The sequence below is a fragment of the Phytophthora cinnamomi genome (genome assembly GCF_018691715.1).
Source record: "Phytophthora cinnamomi strain GKB4 chromosome Unknown Contig119, whole genome shotgun sequence".
Classification (NCBI taxonomy): Eukaryota; Oomycota; class Peronosporomycetes; order Peronosporales; family Peronosporaceae; genus Phytophthora; species Phytophthora cinnamomi.
Genome location: NW_027151052.1, coordinates 230,019 through 247,984, shown reverse-complemented (window position 1 = coordinate 247,984; position 17,966 = coordinate 230,019). Strand labels below are relative to the sequence as shown.

Below are 17,966 nucleotides of genomic sequence, written 5' to 3'. Positions count from 1 at the left end.
TGAAGGGGATGTGCTAAACGAGCGCTATCCATTACCCTTTAACTGGGGCGGGAGCGTGGGGCTGCAAGGGGATCAGGAGCTTTGAACACATCCAGCGAACTCGCTGCGCTTCGATTAACCTAGCGAGAAATCTAGACGCAGGAGGTCTCTGGGACACGCTTTCAAGGTCGGTTAGCACGGTCTGTACAGCTATTTGTCACTTCTTGCACCTTGACCATATTCACGCCACTTTTTGGCGTTCGAAAATGCATTGTGACCCGAGTCTGAAAGAAATATGCATTTATCTATTCGCCAAATAAGTTCGACATCATCGCACCACTGGGTCGCCTCAAATAACCGCTTTCCCCTTTCGGGGCTGCTTCTACCGTTGGAACAAGGATCGTTCAAGATACTAGCTTAACCTATATTATTGATGTCTATTTGATTCGATGAGTCTCCGCTACTCTCATTTTACGGAGACTGCCTCAACGTCCCACGCGTACGTGTGACCAAGCGAATCTTCCATGCGATACGAATTATCCAGGTACTCCAACCGCTTCAGAACCAGTTCGACCACGTCCTGGACCTCATCAACAATCATGTCATTTTGTCCGTTCTGGGTGTTACCCACGTGAGCCGAGTAGTCCTGACCAAGAAGCCGTGCTTGCTCCCAGAAGCACGGCACGAAAAATTGGCTGGGATCCGGAACAATCTCGATGAGCGCAGTTCGAGGTTCAGCAAAGCGCGCGTTGTAAAATGCCGCTCCATGGGGTCCGATCATCATTTTCACGCGATCGCGCATGAAGGTCGCAACATCCTCCAGTCCGTTAAATTCATCGTGCTTGAAGTACATGAGCTTTTCCGGCCGGCCGGTGGCATTCAGTCTCGCTGAAATTGCGTCGAATAACTCTGGCTCATTCAAAATCCGGCGCCCGCCATTAACTGCTTGACCACCCCTCGATCGTGAAAGGAACAAGATGATATCACGATCAGGCCTAGAACTACTCTTCGGTGGTGGCAGCTCTCGCAAGATATTTTCCGTGATACGCTGCGTCGTGAAGGGATGAATCAGAGGTGCACGGCACGAAAATACGAGCCGCTTTGCAGCGACCAACTTGGGCTCGTGAAGGTGTTGCCCAACCATCACGTCGTAGATCTCGTTCACGATCGAGTCGCGGGGCTCCCTTCCTGTTACGATCACCGTGCCGTTCTTCTCCGTGGTAGGGATCACAAGTTGCGCCTGACTCCAGACAACTGCAACGCGATCGATGAAGTGCTGGAAGGACCAGGAATCGGGGCTCGTCGCGACGACTAGTGTATCCACTTGCATTTCATTCTCCAGCTCGCTGGAATTCATCTTCTCCATGAAGGACGCGTGGGATACGTCGTGGCCCATGCAGCCTTTGTCCGACCAAATGTCCGGCGGCGGGTCTCCTCGATACACCGCGTTTGAAAAGACCATATTCTGGCCCTGGAACGTTGGGTACTCCGCCCACTGTTGGTCCTCCGATACACGCATCCGTGCAACGTGAAGACCACCCGAGAGCCACTTGCTCTGCATCGGGCCATTCGTGAAACTAGGCAACTTGAGTCTAAACGCAGGATACAGGAGCTCCTGCGCCTCGACCAGATTCGTTTTGTTGGCTTCCTTGATGCACGGTGCCGCTCGGCCGTCCATTCCGTGGACACATTCGGATTGGATAACAGGTGCCCAGTGTTGGTACGACTCGGAGAGCGTCAAGTCGTCAATATGGAGAACCTTGGGCTTGGCGGTCACGGTCGCATTCCGGCGCTTCTGGACAAGGGTGAAGAGATCCGCCTTTGGCTGCGTGGCTAGCTGTGCTGGGGTCGTCGGAATTGGTGAAGCTGGCCGACGCAAGGCCTCGTGCGACGGTAGCTTCGTCCACAGGGAAAAGAGCATCATCACCGAGAACAAGGCAGAGCCTCCGAGCAGGAGTTGGAGCCATCGAGGATCTCTGAATTTCGTCCGCGATCGCTGGTCCATAGTCGTCAGCGAGTCCATGCTTTAGAACTGTGCTTGGAGACCAACAAGTTCTTGGCCAGCTACGCAAATCCGATACTGAGCGTGAACCCAGGGAAAGTGTTTGACAGAGGACTGCATCACGCGTACAGACATGTCTGAATCGCATATGGTTTTCCTCTGACAGATGATGGCCACGCATGTCGAGGATAGCGTTTTGAGATAGGGCTGAATAGTCCTGATTCCAAATGCACACCTAATAACCTTGAATATTCGATTTAGCCGATGTTGAGGACGTACTTAACGTTGTAGTCAAACACAAATGTATACCTTTCATATCAAATACGAACAAATTAGGTAAGAAGTGATAAGTAAGCGCTGTCCTACGTGCTCAACAAAGAGATTTAGGACAGTGGATGCTGTAATATGTTGTTAATACAGCAGTGTGAGTGTATTACACTCACGCGTTTGAACAATAGATAAACTGAATGGAGCTACCTAATACTCATAGGTGCTTACTAGCGCCGCTGATGAAACCTCTGATTGATTTCGCGCTATAATAAGTGTGGTAAGTAATACATGTACAGTTTTCCGTATGCGCCGTATTTGGCGCGCATATGTTTACAAACACTCGTGTCGCGTTTTCATGATGATCAAATTTGGCCTGAGTACGGTATAGTACGGTATATACTCATGGGCTATACGGTAGAATCCGCTTGCTGGGGGACCGCACCTCGTGCGTTTTGTACTGTATGTTCTCCTTTACCCCTTTAATCTGGCTTACAGCGGGAGCCAATATGGTGTCGTTCGCGAAACAAAGGATGTGATGGGAAATGTTATGGGGTTAAACCATAGCAACTGGCCTTTTAGTCCGAATTCGGTTACTGTATTCTAGTTCGCTACAACAAGTTCTCCACGAAAAAAAAAAAAAAACTGAACGTTCGCATAGCACCTTAGTAGGATCAATATGCTAAGATAGAGCGATTGGTTGTGCGGCTTATTCTTCACGATACTTTTCTTGCAACCATCGCTGTATCCACGCACCACGCGACTTCGTGTAATTCTCCAGAACTAGCAATATTTCATCGCGGAAGACCCAGTTACGAAGCATATTCGGATAATTGATGTAGCGTTTCGAAGCTGTTCGGGCTGTACATCGGGGGCATCACGATGCTCGGCCCAAGCATCGGAAAATGAAATCGTAGCCAGTGAACCGGTCGTTGTTCAACGCGCCCTCGAGAGCAGTAACCGTGCATCCCTCCGAACGATTCGCGTGCAGCCATTCCCCCCCGGGTCCCGAATTTATTACGGGCACATAATTTATAGTTACGTGGAAATTTACAATTCGTATTACGGGACAACTTACGGGACGGTTGCAAGGTAAAGTTTATGGGGCGACCCGTCAACTAACAACTGCATTAAACAACGAGTGGTCATGAAGTGACGGCGATGTGGTTGAAGTGAAGTGCGCCTTTAATACTGCAGACACCCCAGCGAATCCCACGTGCTGCTTTACCTGCACCCTCAATTTCCATTCTCGAATCATCCGTTCGTCTCACCCCCGCCATGCTCAAACAGGTACTGCAAAAGCTGCAGATGACCATTGCTGATAGCCCGTTGGACGACATCGACGACCACTTCACACTCCGGAAAATGCTGCATCAACCACGGGACCATCGCTAAATTCCCACGCTCAACGACCACTGTCATGGACTCTGCAAATTGCCAGTTGTAATAGTGCGGGTCCGACCGCGAGAACTGAGCGAGGCACCACTTCGTTTCGAACTCGGAGTCGTTTGTGGTAACCTTCTTTCTACATGGCGAGCACCTCCTTACTGCAGCCACATTGAATTCCCCGTCCTTGAACGCCTCGGTAACCCGACTGTCGCCTCGAAGAGGTTTGGTGTCCGCATAATTGTCGAACGAAGACGAAGGAGGCTCAATCACCACAGTCGTCGTAGCGCACTCCCAGTACCAGCCCAATAGTCGGATCGACCCGCATAGCGAGTACGCCCGACTCAGCGAAAGATACGCACTTGGACCACAGCCAGTGGTGCCACGTGTTTCAAGGACCAGCGCCTACCTGCTACTAGAGGACAGTTCACAGACAGCAATACGAATTTGGCCATTGCCGTGCAACGTTTGGCTACTGGAGCGCCACTTCGTCACAAAAAACGGATTCATCCGTTGCAGTGGTTCCCTGTCACTAGCTTAGCTTGTGTTAGTGCTTTGATGACGATGTAACCAAACTCGTGTGGGTAAAATGTTGGTACAGCCTCGTTGCCATTTTGACGTTCAAACTCCATGCAGCCTTCTCGATGGCTACGCCAGAACAACCCTCGGCGCGATTCTCGTATAGCCATTTAGCACGTCCAGATGACTGCTTGCTGCAGCGTATCCATAGCAGTTACTGTACATCCAGCAGTCGTGTTCTCATGAAGCCATAAGAGCACATTCATGTGGCCGATTGAAGCGTCAAGGTCCATCGCTTTTGTGCAACAGCCGACACTGAAGCCATTTCATTACTTTCACTCAAGCAATAATTGCAGTGTCGTTATTTCTTGCAGCCAATTCGACCACCTCGACACTCATTTCACAGCACGTACATGTACAATGGATCTTGAACCACTCCAGGACCTCTAAATCACCTCGAACAGGCAAGCCAGCAATTTTCATGACCCCGACAAATTCCCACTGAAACTAAAATAAAACGGGTCGGAAGAGGTTGGCATGGCCCCACCAGAACAACACGGATGCCAGACCCGCGTGATTGAACGAAAAACACTCGCTTCACGAAGCGTGATGGTCCTAGAAAGAGAAGACAACGTTTCCAATATTCCGCAGGGTACCAGCATTGCGCTGGTCATCCAGCACAAACGATACGCGCCAACCGTACCCTGTTTGGTTTTCTTAAATGGATATGAATCGCCGCATCGGATATCAACCGAGTGGATGGGGTCATATATTTCAGATATACTGGCTGGTTATTCAGTTCACGTTTCTCCATTATGGCTGAGGGTGGAGTAGCTTGCTCGTCTTATCTTGCAGCCAGCTTGCTACACGCATCTCACGGTCCGTTATGTATCCGTTATCACACATGCTTCACAGTGTCGGTTCCAGAACGCGATCTCGACGCTGCGGCCGCCCCAGCAGACCTGCAGCCCACTGTCCTCCGTCGTACTGGTACTACTAGACCATCGACCGCCGTGGACGATTTTTCTCTTCTTCTGGCATGGTTCATCTGGAGAATTGTTCTCCCCGCCATCCAGGGCGAACAGGACCGTGTGCAGCCGCCGCTTCCACCACCTCGACGGACACTTGTCGACATGGAAAATGGTCCATCAACCATTTAACCATTGTCAAGTTCCCACGACTTGACGCGACCTGCAGTGAGCGGTCCAACTGGAAGTGACTGTAGTGCGGGTCCGACCGCAGGAAATTACAGAGAGTCCACCTCGACGACCTAGCGTCCTCTGAGGTGCAGCTGTGCTCCCACACCCACTCCATTAGTGGGATGGACTCCATCAAGCAGACTTCTTGGAACGACAAGTTGGGGGATGGGCCGAGAAAGTTGCAAATGAGGACCCCGACGGTCTGCAGAGCGTCTGCATTCTTCTGGTCGTGCAGCACGAATGCCACACTCGGCAACGGAGGACTCCCCATCGAAATGCTTCGGGGTTTACCGAACCAGTTCAGGAGCACCGGTATTTTATCCAGTCAAATTCCTCGAAATGCTGCAAAAAACTGTTTTAGCCTACCATTTGGTATTTGAAAGATTTTATTGGACGAAATGCTGGTGCTACTAAGCTGGTTGCTTACCTTAGGCCGGTTCTCAACCGAAGCGTTTTTCTCGACGCATGCGTTACATGCGTACCCTACCCCGTATGCTCGGTTGAGAATTAAACTGACCAAATTTGATTGGCCCAGTGTTTGACTAATATTATCCAATCATTGGACTGTTACTCTGTGTGATCTACGTGTGGTTCACGACTCAACAATATTTGAAGCACTGATCAAGAATCCCCCGTCCGGCAATGGGGAGCGAAGCTGACCCAACCCACCAAGCCCCGGTGGCGCGTAACCTTACGCCAGAGCTTGTGCAGGCTTCTCCCCCACCACAACAAGTTTCATTAAACGTCGGAGCGCCCAGTGCGCCTGCCATCGTCCAAGTCGCTTGCGTTATGGAACACGTGCAGCCACAGATAGCTGCTGCAGCCTCTCAAGCGACAGGAGACCCCCCTTCGGCTCGATTGGGTCTGACCGCTACTACAACGGCTGGTTTTACCCATGCTCGCAGCGGAACCATTGTGAGATTGGGTTTTGACTGCGGAGTGGAGCCACCGGTCCGAGGTCTAACGGCGTCGAGAGTTTGAGAGAAGACGACCGAGGTCTCCTATTGGCTACTCACATTCACCGCGCCAGAGTGACAGAAAGCTAGTTAGTGACTGCGAGGCTCGGCGGGCCCTAATAAATTCTCGCCGAGCTCTCCAGATAGTCATAGTGAATACACCTTTTGCCTCCTATTAAGAATCCGGACTTAAGACGAAGGCTCGTCCGGTTGTAGGATTAGACCGAAGGCTCGGTCTATAATAGATATTTGTATATACATTAGGGATTAGTTATAGTCGAGGCCTCACCGCCTCTAACTATTAAATCAGAGCAGAATATTCCCCCCATGTAGTGGGTCTAACTTGACTCACTACTTTAGCTTACACGTCGCGCTACGTGTATGAGGAAGCGTAAGTACTTAGTAATTACTTAGGTTAATTATATTTGAATACACAAATATAATTTAACTTAGACAAGACTCCAAGTAGCTAGTTTAAGGTAAAATGAGAACTGTATTGCTTGTAAATTGATCTTCCACCTAAATCTGCTAAAAACTGTTTATCATCTATGAAAGGGGTTGACAGCGGCTGGCTGTCAGGGCCCCGCTAATATGCATGTCTCTGATTGGTAGAAAGATGCTGCTTTCTACCAATAGGATCTTTGGGTAGGTGTGGACCACTCATTGCGGTGGCCCACTTCAATGTATCCATTGGTGTGTCTTACACCAAGGTGAGGAAGTATCTAAAACTTTCAACAGATATCCTATCTGTTAAATTCACAAGTGGCTTGCAGCCACTTGTACGTGTAACCCCGTTACACCATCCCCCCCTTAAGGTGAGGCGCGCGGGGTCTCCGCATGTCAATCTTTGGAATTGACCATTCGTCAATTCTCCGCGTTTGGAGAAGAAATCCGCGCTCATTCAACGATGAGCGCGCCTCAGAAGAAGTCCGCAAAGTCGATGGGGAGTCATCTCTCCATCGACGACTACTTCGAGCGCCAGAAGGTGAAGTACGGCGACGTCGTCGACTTCGACGACGACGATGAAGATATGGAGGGCGAGGAGGACTCGCCCTCAAAGCGCAAAGACTCAGTGTCGAGCGAATCGCTCGACCCTCATGTCAAGAACATTCGCCCGCGTGAAGGGGACGAATCGGACACCTCGAGCTCGAAGCGTTCGCGAACTGAGAGCGATACCCCATTCGCTTCCGCTGGGGCTCTCAGTACTCCGCGCGCTGCTGCTGCAGCGCGTGATGTTAAAGCTCAAGGCTCTCCGCGCGCTGCGCCTGCAGCGCGCGATCCATGGATGCCGTCCGCGTCCGAGATCGCGGACCGGTTTGGGAACTCGGTACCTCCGAATGAGGTGCCGCTGTACGTATGCAGCGCCATCAAAGATGACGCTGTGGCTGCTGAGCTGCACTTTGATGCGGAAACGCATCAAAGGCGCGATTACTACATCGGACTCTTTCATGAGCTCCGATGGTTTCAAAGCAAGAAGACCTCTTCTCGCAGCAAAGTGCCCGAATGGCAGGCACTTTGTCAAAGCTGGAATGCCTTTGTTGAGAACTTCAACAAGAGGCCGAGTGCTTACCGTGATCGGATTAAGCAAGCGCGTGATCGCTTCGAGACGTACTCGAAGCGTGGAAAGTTGGAGCAACTTCATGTTGCTGCTGAGGAGGCGAATGTGCCGTGCGCTGTGCCCGAGGGCTTTCAGTGCACGAAGTGCTTCCCAGGCGCGGTCCGCTTGAGTGACCGCGACCTGAACGGGTACACGTCATTCCGTGTGCCCGAGAGTCTCAAAGAGCTCCGTGCTAGTTCTTAGCACGTGAAGGTTCGGGCGCTAGCGATGATCGCAGCGCTCGTATTACTTCCGCTGCGCCAGCGCGTACTGCTCCTCGTACGCCCTCACCATTTCCGGAACGTCCTCCAGCAAGACGTTCCGCGCCTCCCATGTATCTTGATGGGGAGGAAATCCTCTCCAACGAATACGAAAACGAGCCCCTTGAGGGTTCGTTTTCGGGATACTATGGTCAACAATCCGCTCAATAATCCAGCGGGTTGAGCCGCGGGCGTCACGGATCGGCGGTGGCGGGGGTGGGAACACGCCCCGGGTATGATCAGCCCCGGGCTGATCAGTATGCGCCTCTCCACGACCGGGTGACCGCCGTGGAGCGTCTGCAGGGCGCTGAGTTCGCCGCCCTGAAACAGGAGCTGGCGAACCAGAAGGCCCAAGTCGCGGCGGTCTCGCAGACCGCCTCGAATATCCAGGTTGAGTTGGGGACCCAGATGAAGGGATTGCTCGTCGCCGAGGCCAAGGCTTCCGCTTCTGCCTCGGCTCCTGCCGAGGTTTCGGGTCAGCCGAGCTAGATGGCTCGTGCTGCAGGTATGGCTTCAGCCGTCCGACGTAAAAGGTCGGATGGAGGCGCATGCTAGACGGTATGTCTAGTGTGTATGCGTTGCCGTGCCGTGCCAACACAGTGAACGGCCCGATGAAGAGCGGAGCAAGCTTGCTTGCTCCGAAATCCGAAACTGCATGTTTAGGCAGGTTTTGAGTAGCTAACAAAACTAATGAACCAACTTTGAATTCATTTGTGTTGCCTCTGCCCACATTGTCTGCGTTCAGCTTCTTTTGATCAACAGAAGCTGCTATTGCAGCTTGGACAAACCGAATTATGGCTTGTCGTTTGGTGATGAAATTGATTGCATCCGAGCTGAAGTCATTCAGCTCGTTCTCCGCTAGAGGCCCGGCCTCTGCGTGGTTCTTTGCGGTGTCTGCGCCCTGCGCAGACCCGTGGTCGTTGTCCTTGTTGGTGGAGGAGTCTGTGCCCTGCGCAGACTCATGTGGTTTGCCGATTGTTGCAGCTGACACTGTGCAAGTGTCAGCGGTTTTCTGCGGCTGCTGTATTGCAGTCGTAGATCCTCCCCCACTTAAAGTGGGAGCCATCACTCCGAGTAAACTCGGTAGACGTGGATGCCGCATGGCATTCACGTAGAACGGTGTATGCCCGGTCGAGGCATGCACTGAGTTATTGATGGCAAACTCTGCCATCGATAAACACTCGCTCCAGTATTGGAACGAGTGAGCGTAGCTCTTCAACATATCGACGAGCACGCGATTCACGCGCTCGGTTTGACCGTCCGTCTGCGGATGATCCGCAGTCGACATTGAAAGCTGGCTCCCAAGAAGTGTAAACACTTCTTGCCACAGGTGCGCTGTGAAGCGCGGGTCTCTGTCCGACACGATGTCGGTCGGCATGCCATGGTGTTTGAACACCATGTCGACGAACAGACGGGCCGTCTGTTTCGCGGTCACTTCTGCCGGCACCGCAGCAAGATGTACCATCTTGCTGAAGCGGTCGACGAAGACCACAACACCGGTATTCCCTCCGCTGTCCGGGGGAAGACCAAAGATGAAGTCCAAAGACATGGACTTCCAACACTCCGACGGAGTCGGTAGTGATTGTAACGGAGCCTGCGCGAATGGCGCAGGTTTTACGCGTTGGCATACCTCGCAAGCACGGATGTACTTGTGCACCCACTTATACTGGTGGTGCCAGTAGAAGTCGCGCGTATGTCTTCTCACGTCCGAGATGTCCCGCTGTCGGGGCATCATGATATTCGTACATGATCCTGAGTCGCAGATCATGGTCATTCGGCACGATAACGCGATCCGCGTAGTCGTCGACTGCATTATAAAGCAGTATTCCGTCGTGCACCCGATATCGGTGTGCACGCGCACGAAGGTGCTTGGGCAACTTCTGACGAGCCTTGTCAGAAGGTGTTGTGCCATAGGCCAGCAAGAGTTTCGCGTCCGCGTCGTGCGCGTACGCGGCCTTCACATCATCCAACAGAGATGATGTGGGTTTGCTCGATCGCATGGCGTCAATGGCATTGACGTCAGCAGCTTCTGCGTAGTCCGGCCGACGTGATAACGGGTCGGCCACCACATTCAATCTTCCGGGTTTGTATTCGACCCGGAAGTTATAATCCGCAAAGAATGAGAGCCATCTCGCCATTCTTTGTGATATGTGTGGTGACTTCACTGCAGTGCACAGTGATGCATGGTCGGTGTAGACCACAAACGGTCTACTTCCAAGCAAATACACTCGGAACTTTGCGAGTGCGTATTTCATGGCAAAGAGTTCCTTGTCATGCACCGGATAGTTGCGCTCAGCTGGCTTCAGCTGACGCGATTGGTAGTAGACGACACAATCACGGCCCTCGTGATCGTGCTGCATCAACGCGCATCCGATTGCGAATTCGGAAGCGTCACACACTACGTGAAATGGGCGATCTTGGTCAGCCACTGCCAAGATCGGCGCCTCAGTCAAGCCCCGCTTGACTGCATCGAATGCCTTTTGGCAATCGGGTGTCCAATTCCACACAGCTTCTTTCTTAAGAAGTTGTGACAGCGGGCGGATCTTGCCCGCGTAATCTTCCACGTACTTGCACAAGTACGTGGCCAAGCCAAGGAACTGCCTCAGTTCCTTGACACTTGAAGGCGTTGGCCATTCATTAATCACTCTGACCTTTTCCGGGTCAGGGCGAACACCATTTTTCCCTACGAGACACCCGAGGACGGGTATCTCGCTCGCCCCGAAGATACACTTCTTCAGGTTCGCGTAGAGCTTATGCTTTCGCATAAGCTAAAGTAGCTTCCGGAGATGCACCCTGTGCATCTCTACGTCGGTCTTGTGCATCTCTACGTCGGTCTCCCGTCCACAGCCCGGCTGTGGATGAATACATCGTCGAAGTAGCTCGGTGCGAAGTCGCGCACCGAGCGCAACAAGTGCGTCACGCAACTGTTGAAGGTCGCAGGGGCGTTCTTAAGCCCCTGTGGCATTACTAGCCATTCCCAGAGCATGCCGCTTGGCGTGCTCACTGCCGTGAGAGGGGTATCGCTCTCACGCATTAGGATTTGATAAAATCCATCTCGCAAGTCGAGAGCACTGTAAACGGTGCTCCCGGCCATCGAATCGATGATAACATCGTTTCGCGGTATCGGCGTCTGCGCCGATACCGTCGCATCGTTCAGCTTGTTATACTCATGAACGATGCGCCATCCGCCCTGTGGCTTTTTGACACAGAACGTCGGAGCACTGTGCGGGGACTTCGATTCCCGCACCTGTCCTACTTTGCGACGACTTTCAAAGAAGTCGTCGATTACTTTTACCTGCTCTCGCGGCAGTGGCCACTGCCGCGTGACACAGTACTTCGTGCCCGGCACGAGATCAATCTCGTGCTGAATGCCCTTATCCTGCGGAAGCTCCGCAGGAATGTCTTCCGGGAGTACGTCTTTGTACTCCCTCAACAATTCGTAATAGGGGCTCGACTTTAACGAGTCCCAACCTTGTTCCTCGAAGCGCTCTCGCTTCGTCTTCGCACTGAGAGTGTCTTCACTCTCAGTGGTACTTCCCATGAAGGGCTGCCTCAGCTCTTCGCCCTTCGTTCTTTCGCAGTCCGAAAGAACGCAGACCTGCTCGATGCGTCCATCGTGCAAGTCGCGTGTGAAGCGCTTCCAGCTCATGACTGGAAGCGAAGTCAACTCCGACGCCCTCGTCGGAGGATTAGCGAGTTTCATTTCCTGATACTGGAATCCAGTATTGGTGCGCGTCAAGACGCTTAGCGTCTCGACATCCGGCGTCACCGCCTCAGTCTGCCCAGGAGACTGTTCTTGTTGCGACTCGGTCCCGGACCGAGACTTGCGCAGCGTTTTCCGCTTGCGCCGTCTTCTTGTTGTGCGGAGCCCGGCTCCGCACAGTTGTTCTTCTGGTCCTGGCCCGGCCGTGGACAGTTGTTCGCCGGCGGACCCTGTCCGCGGGCGCGCGGTATCAAGCCCAGCTTGACCGCATTTTCCTTCGTGCAGCCCGGCTGCACGGTAATGTGTTCCTTCGCCGACAGACCCTGTCTGCGGGCGCGCGATATCAAGCCCGGCTTGATCGCATGGCGCTTCGTCGTACAGCCCGGCTGCACGACAGCATGCAAATTGCGTCAGTGCGGTACGTTTGCAACCGCCCGCACTGTTTGCAGCGTCAACTCCCGGAGTTGACACGCCTTCGTCGCCTCGACGCCATTCATTGGCGGAGCCCCTCATGACCGAGGGTGCGTCGGCTCCCGGAGCCGACGCGTCGTTGTTGACCTGACCTCTTCGGGTCAGAGACTGTCCCTTACACACTTGAACGTGGGTATTGGTTCCCAGAACCAGCACATCTTTTTCTTCCGACGTCGGCAGCATTGCCGACGTGGGTCTCACTTGTGCGCGCCCTCGCGCACTTCTTGGGCACTCCGGGACAGCAGCATTAAGCGTTGTCTCGACTGGTGAGCCGCGCGCACCTGCTGGTGCGTGCGCTGCGGTAACAGGGCCATCGCTCTCTGTTCCGCTGTCGCGGCCGAAGCGCACGAGCGTGCGCTTCTTCCAGTCTATCACCGGATCATGCCGTGCAAGCCACGGCATGCCCATAACAACGTCGAACTTATCGTCCAGGTCCAGGACGATAAAATGTTCGACAAACACTCGTTGTTTGTACGAGAAGCGCACGTTCACGGCGCGCTTCTCAGTCTTCACGATGGCACCTGTTGCCAGTCGTACCTCCAGAAGACTTCGAGGTACATTTACCTCCTCGAAGTCAAGTCTCGGCAGGCTTCGTAGTCGAACAAAGTTGTTCGACGCGCCTGAATCTACCAAAGCTCGAAGAGAGTCGCTCGCTTTCTTCGAGTAAACCTTCAAGATGACTAGGTTCGGCCTATCATCTTGTTTCTTCCGGCGAGAGCTAGTCTCACTGGGGGCTGCAGTCCTCAGTGTCGCGTGCCCGATGTCGGCACGCGTGACTGCATTACCAGTAGGGCGCCCCGCGCCTACTGGATGTTCGCGTTTTTTGTTGGTCCGCGGCGATGCCTAGCATCGCCACGACGGCCACCTCCAGGGGGCATGGGAGCTGTACACTCCCGTGCAAAGTGACCGATCCTTCCGCAACGGAAGCATCGCACGTTACCTCCCTGCTGCTGATAACCAGCAGTTGTTGCATTCGAGAGGTCCATTGGTTCCGTACCTCCCGTGCTCACTACCGGGCGCGGTTGCGACCTCGGCACGTTCGCATGCGGTTTAACCTGCCGCAGGCTAAACTCTTCTTGCATGACAAGGGTGATTGCAGCTTCGAGAGTACTCGGGTACTCTCGGAAGAGATAGGTCTTCACGAGCCCATCTCTAAGTCCCTTCATGAACGTGACGACCTTAGTCGCCTCGTCAATTGGATTCGTCACGATATTTGAGACCAAGTATCGTGCGCGCTGCGCGTAAGCATGGACGTCATGCTTACCCTGCTGAAGGTCGAGGAATTCCGCCCTCGCCGGAACTCGTTTTGCGGGGGCTCAAACGCTTGTTTGAGCTCCTCTTTGAACACTTCGTACGTGCTACAGCACGTAGGATCTGAGAGTCGGCGTCAGTACGCCCAACCCCTCGCTCGTCCGCCAAGACATGACATGGCGAACGCGACCTTCGACAGCGGGTCTACGATGCGTCGAGCCGCTATGGCTGTGTCGAGTTCGACAAGCCATCGGAGGAGAGGCTCGCCCTCTCTTCCCACGTAATTGCTTACACTCAATTCCAATGATTGAGCACGAGGTGTCGTCCCTGACGACGCCGTTACTGAGGAAGCAGCATCACGCTGCTCCTTCATGATGAACCCCAGATCAACACCATGTTGCTCCGTCGGCGATAGCGTACGCAGCATCGTAGCTATCGCCGCTTCTCCAATGACTGTCAACGGTCATTGGAGGGCTTCCCACTCTGGGTCAGACAGGTGGGGGCAGTCAGCGCGTGCAACATGCGTTGCAGGCGTGTTGGAGCTCTCCATGGGCACCTCCGTGCTCATGTGGTTCTCGGCTCCGCGTTCGTACACCGCGTACGGACGTCAAGCAGTCGGTCGTTGGACGGACTACGAAGTGCTACCAGGTGTAGTGGGTCTAACTTGACTCACTACTTTAGCTTACACGTCGCGCTACGTGTATGAGGAAGCGTAAGTACTTAGTAATTACTTAGGTTAATTATATTTGTGTATTCAAATATAATTAACCTAAGTAATTACATGAATACACAAATATAATTTAACTTAGACAAGACTCCAAGTAGCTAGTTTAAGGTAAAATGAGAACTGTATTGCTTGTAAATTGATCTTCCTCCTAAATCTGCTAAAATCTGTTTATCATCTATGAAAGGGGTTGACAGCGGCTGGCTGTCAGGGCCCCGCTAATATGCATGTCTCTGATTGGTAGAAAGATGCTGCTTTCTACCAATAGGATCTTTGGGTAGGTGTGGACCACTCATTGCGGTGGCCCACTTCAATGTATCCATTGGTGTGTCTTACACCAAGGTGAGGAAGTATCTAAAACTTTTAACAGATATCCTATCTGTTAAATTCACAAGTGGCTTGCAGCCACTTGTACGTGTAACCCCGTTACACCCCAAGCCATTAGGGTCAAGTCCGTCTACGGTAAGTCTAGCTAGCTTCGCTGTAGGGTCAGGATACGCTCGGCCGACGCGGGGTATGTTTGCCGGTGAGCTTGAGGTACATTGACCGAGAGTTCGCCCTGGTAAGGCCAAGAGTGGATAGTGGCCGAGTGTTGGGAGGTAGAGAGTCCTCCCTGTATGTTTGTACGTTGTCCTGGGTGCGTGGCGTGCCCCCCCAGTGTATTTGACTCTTTGGCCGAGGTTTCACCTCGGCGCCCCTGTCAAAGGCCTTGACCGGCCCGGTACCCTTCCTTTCTGAGGGACCACAGTGGGTTTAGCGCGAAAGCGTTTATATTTACGCACCCCAGCCGTTGCTCGTGGCTGGCGGTGCCTGTGTGTGGGCTCTACCTACCTGACCGATACTTCAACACAAGGCATATTTCCAGCCCGGTGTAAGGGATCGGACCTGGTCTTCAGGTTTAATCCCAACAATCTTCGCCGACCTTTCGAGGGAAGCGTGTGTTGTTGGTAGGACTCGTCCCATTTGTCGAGGCTGAGGGACGAGGACTTGTAAAATCGTGAATTCCTACACGACAACTGGTGCCGCGACCCGGGACTGGTGTGACCGAGTGTTTGTTGTCACGGTCTGTGTAGGTATTGCCCCTTAACGAGCATTGAGGAGAGAAGGAAGAAGAAGAGAGAAGAGAACAAGAACAAGAAGAACAAGATGGCGAATGGATCCAAGTCAGCGGTACCAGCAACGCCGGCAAAGTCGACGCGCGGACCCACCGAGTACTCGTCCACCGTCGCTAGCGACTTGACGTCTCGGTTGTCGGTGATCACCGAACGGTCGGTCAGCTTCGAAGAGTCGGTGGATGAAGATTCCGACGCCAAAGATGAAATGATGGACTATGATGACCTGGAAGAGAAGTCATCTGCAGCGATGCAGGAGACGGACGACCAGGAAAACGCGATGTTGTCCGCGGGACACAGCGGGGTTCCCCGCTCGCACTCGCGAAACCTCGTCGAAGAATTGGATGAAGTGGCGGAGCCGGACCACGCCTACGACGACTATGAGGACGGCACCGAGGGCTTGAAAGCCCTGGTGCAGGTTACTAAGGGTCCTCAAGTTGCCCAAGGCAACCGGCCGCCGATGAATGGCAGCACTCCAGCTGCAAACAAGGTGCTTGGACGAGTGTTCAAGCAAATGATGGAAGAAAGCGAATGGATGCAGCAATACTCGCCCAAGTCGGTCCGACAGGCCATTTGGGTGGAGCTGAAAGGCGAGCTGGCTTGACCAGTGAACTCTATTAGCACCACCCAGGTGGCCGAGGACACGGTGGCACTCTTACGGGCTATGGGGTGCGAGCCCCAAACTCACCCGTCGGACGCCGCAATCCGCGACTGGCCCCCCGCCATCGCTGGCCGTGAGCTCCAGAAGTGGAAGCGCAAGCTTCGTTTGAGCTTTGGCGCCACAGACATCGGCCTGGCTGGCCAAACCAAGGCCTCGGCGGAGCAGGAGGAAGACGACCCGTCGAAAGTCCCACTCCCACAGACGCCTCAGAAGAAACCAGAGAGCTCGGCCAGACGGCAGACTACTGATGGTGTGTTTTCGGTCCGTACACGCCGTACTTCCAAGATTCGCTCATGGTGACTCCCCGGTCGACGAGTCGCGCAGAACGCATTTCGCGCACCGAGGGGTCGAAGCCCACTCGCAGTACACAACGCGGGAAAACAAACCGACGGTTCGCCCCTCGGTCGGCCTCCTCTGACGAGGATGATGATGATGACTACCTGGACCACGTTGACGGCCGCGACAGTCCTAGTGACGAATTGGCCGCCAGGTCCGGGAGGTGAGCGAGATGGAGCGCTTGAGCTCGACGCCGAGACTTGAGCTCGCGACCCACCGACCCCTCGCTCAGATCAAGCATTTTTCTGGAGCCCGCAACAAGAGTGAAAACTCGATGCAGTGGCTCCGAGCTTTCGTCTACGAGATGAAGGGCACTCACACACCGCCCAACGAGTGGTGCATGGCGTTTGAGTTAAGCCTTCGGGACGGTGCCCTTCACTGGTACCGTCAACTTCCGAGGAAAACCAAACGTCAGTGGAAGTTGCTCAGCGACGCCTTCATTAAGTACTACTGCTCGCAATTCAAGCAGTCTGCTAAGGCTCGGTACTACTCGGCGAAGAGAGATGGTGCCGAGCACATTTGCGACTACCTAAATCGACTGAATGGCTACGGTCGCAATGCCGGCCTCCAGTTCGAGAAGGGTGGTCTCGATGCGAAAGACCACGTGCACCGATTCCTCGAGTCGTGTGGGGACCGAGGTCTCGAACGGCGACTCTGTCACGTTCGAGTGAAGGACATTCACGAGTTGGAAGACATGATTAATGACATCTTGAAGTTGGAAGAGCGTGGACAGTCCCGTGAGACTTTGGCTTACCCACCGAGAAGCCGTGAGAGTACTCGCCGACGCGATGACAAACGCCCCGAGGCTTCGCGAGACAGTTACCGACGCGATGACCGACGCACCGACTCTTCGCGTGACGGTTACCGTCGCGACCGATACGATCGTCAGGACCGAGACTTTGACCGCCGTCGCGATGACTCGCGCCATGTGCCGCGAATCTCGCTGGCAGAGGCTTCGCTCGCCGACATGATGACCGAACTCCAAGTCCGAGGGTCTAGGGGTGGCCGGACCGAGCGTTCGTCACCACGCCGACACTCGTACAGCAGTAGCGAGAGCGAAGCTGGCAACAGCCTCTACTCTGAGGACGATCAAAGTGGCGGCGACTATAGTGATGACTACAACTCCGAAGATGAAGATGGGCACTTAGCCGCGGCGAACGATCATGAAAGACGTGCAGCAGCAGACGGGACCTATGCCCGCTCCGACCACCGTCAGCGCAAGAGTGGCGACTTCGGTCGAAACCTCGACCGAGGAAATCAAAACCTCGGCCGCGATAACCGCGAGGGTCGCCCCCGTCAATATGGACCGTGCGCTGCATGCGGAGGGCTCGGTCACTCGGCCCACTACTGCTACCGTCGCTGCAAGCTATGTCAGCAAGTGCATGATGTCGGAAAATGTGAAGCTCTTCAAGCGCTCACTTCTCTCCTTCGAACGAAGGTTGAGAAGAAGGACCTCACCCCAGAGCTCCAAGACCTAGTCTTCGGTGGCCATTTAAACTAGGCAGCCCGCCAACTGAAACTGGGTTGGTCCCAATCGGGCTGC

General features: G+C 53.8%; 1 protein-coding gene across 1 annotated transcript; it reads right to left on the bottom strand.

The window, feature by feature from the left end:
- Nucleotides 1-445: 445 nt before the first annotated feature.
- Nucleotides 446-2,002, bottom strand: IUM83_16739 (Glycosyltransferase AER61, uncharacterized; the record flags this gene model as incomplete). The annotated part of the gene is made up of 1 exon (XM_067941644.1): nt 446-2,002. The coding sequence occupies one exon, from the start codon at nt 2,000-2,002 to the stop codon at nt 446-448; it is 1,557 nt and encodes a 518-aa protein (XP_067781229.1).
- Nucleotides 2,003-17,966: the final 15,964 nt, after the last annotated feature.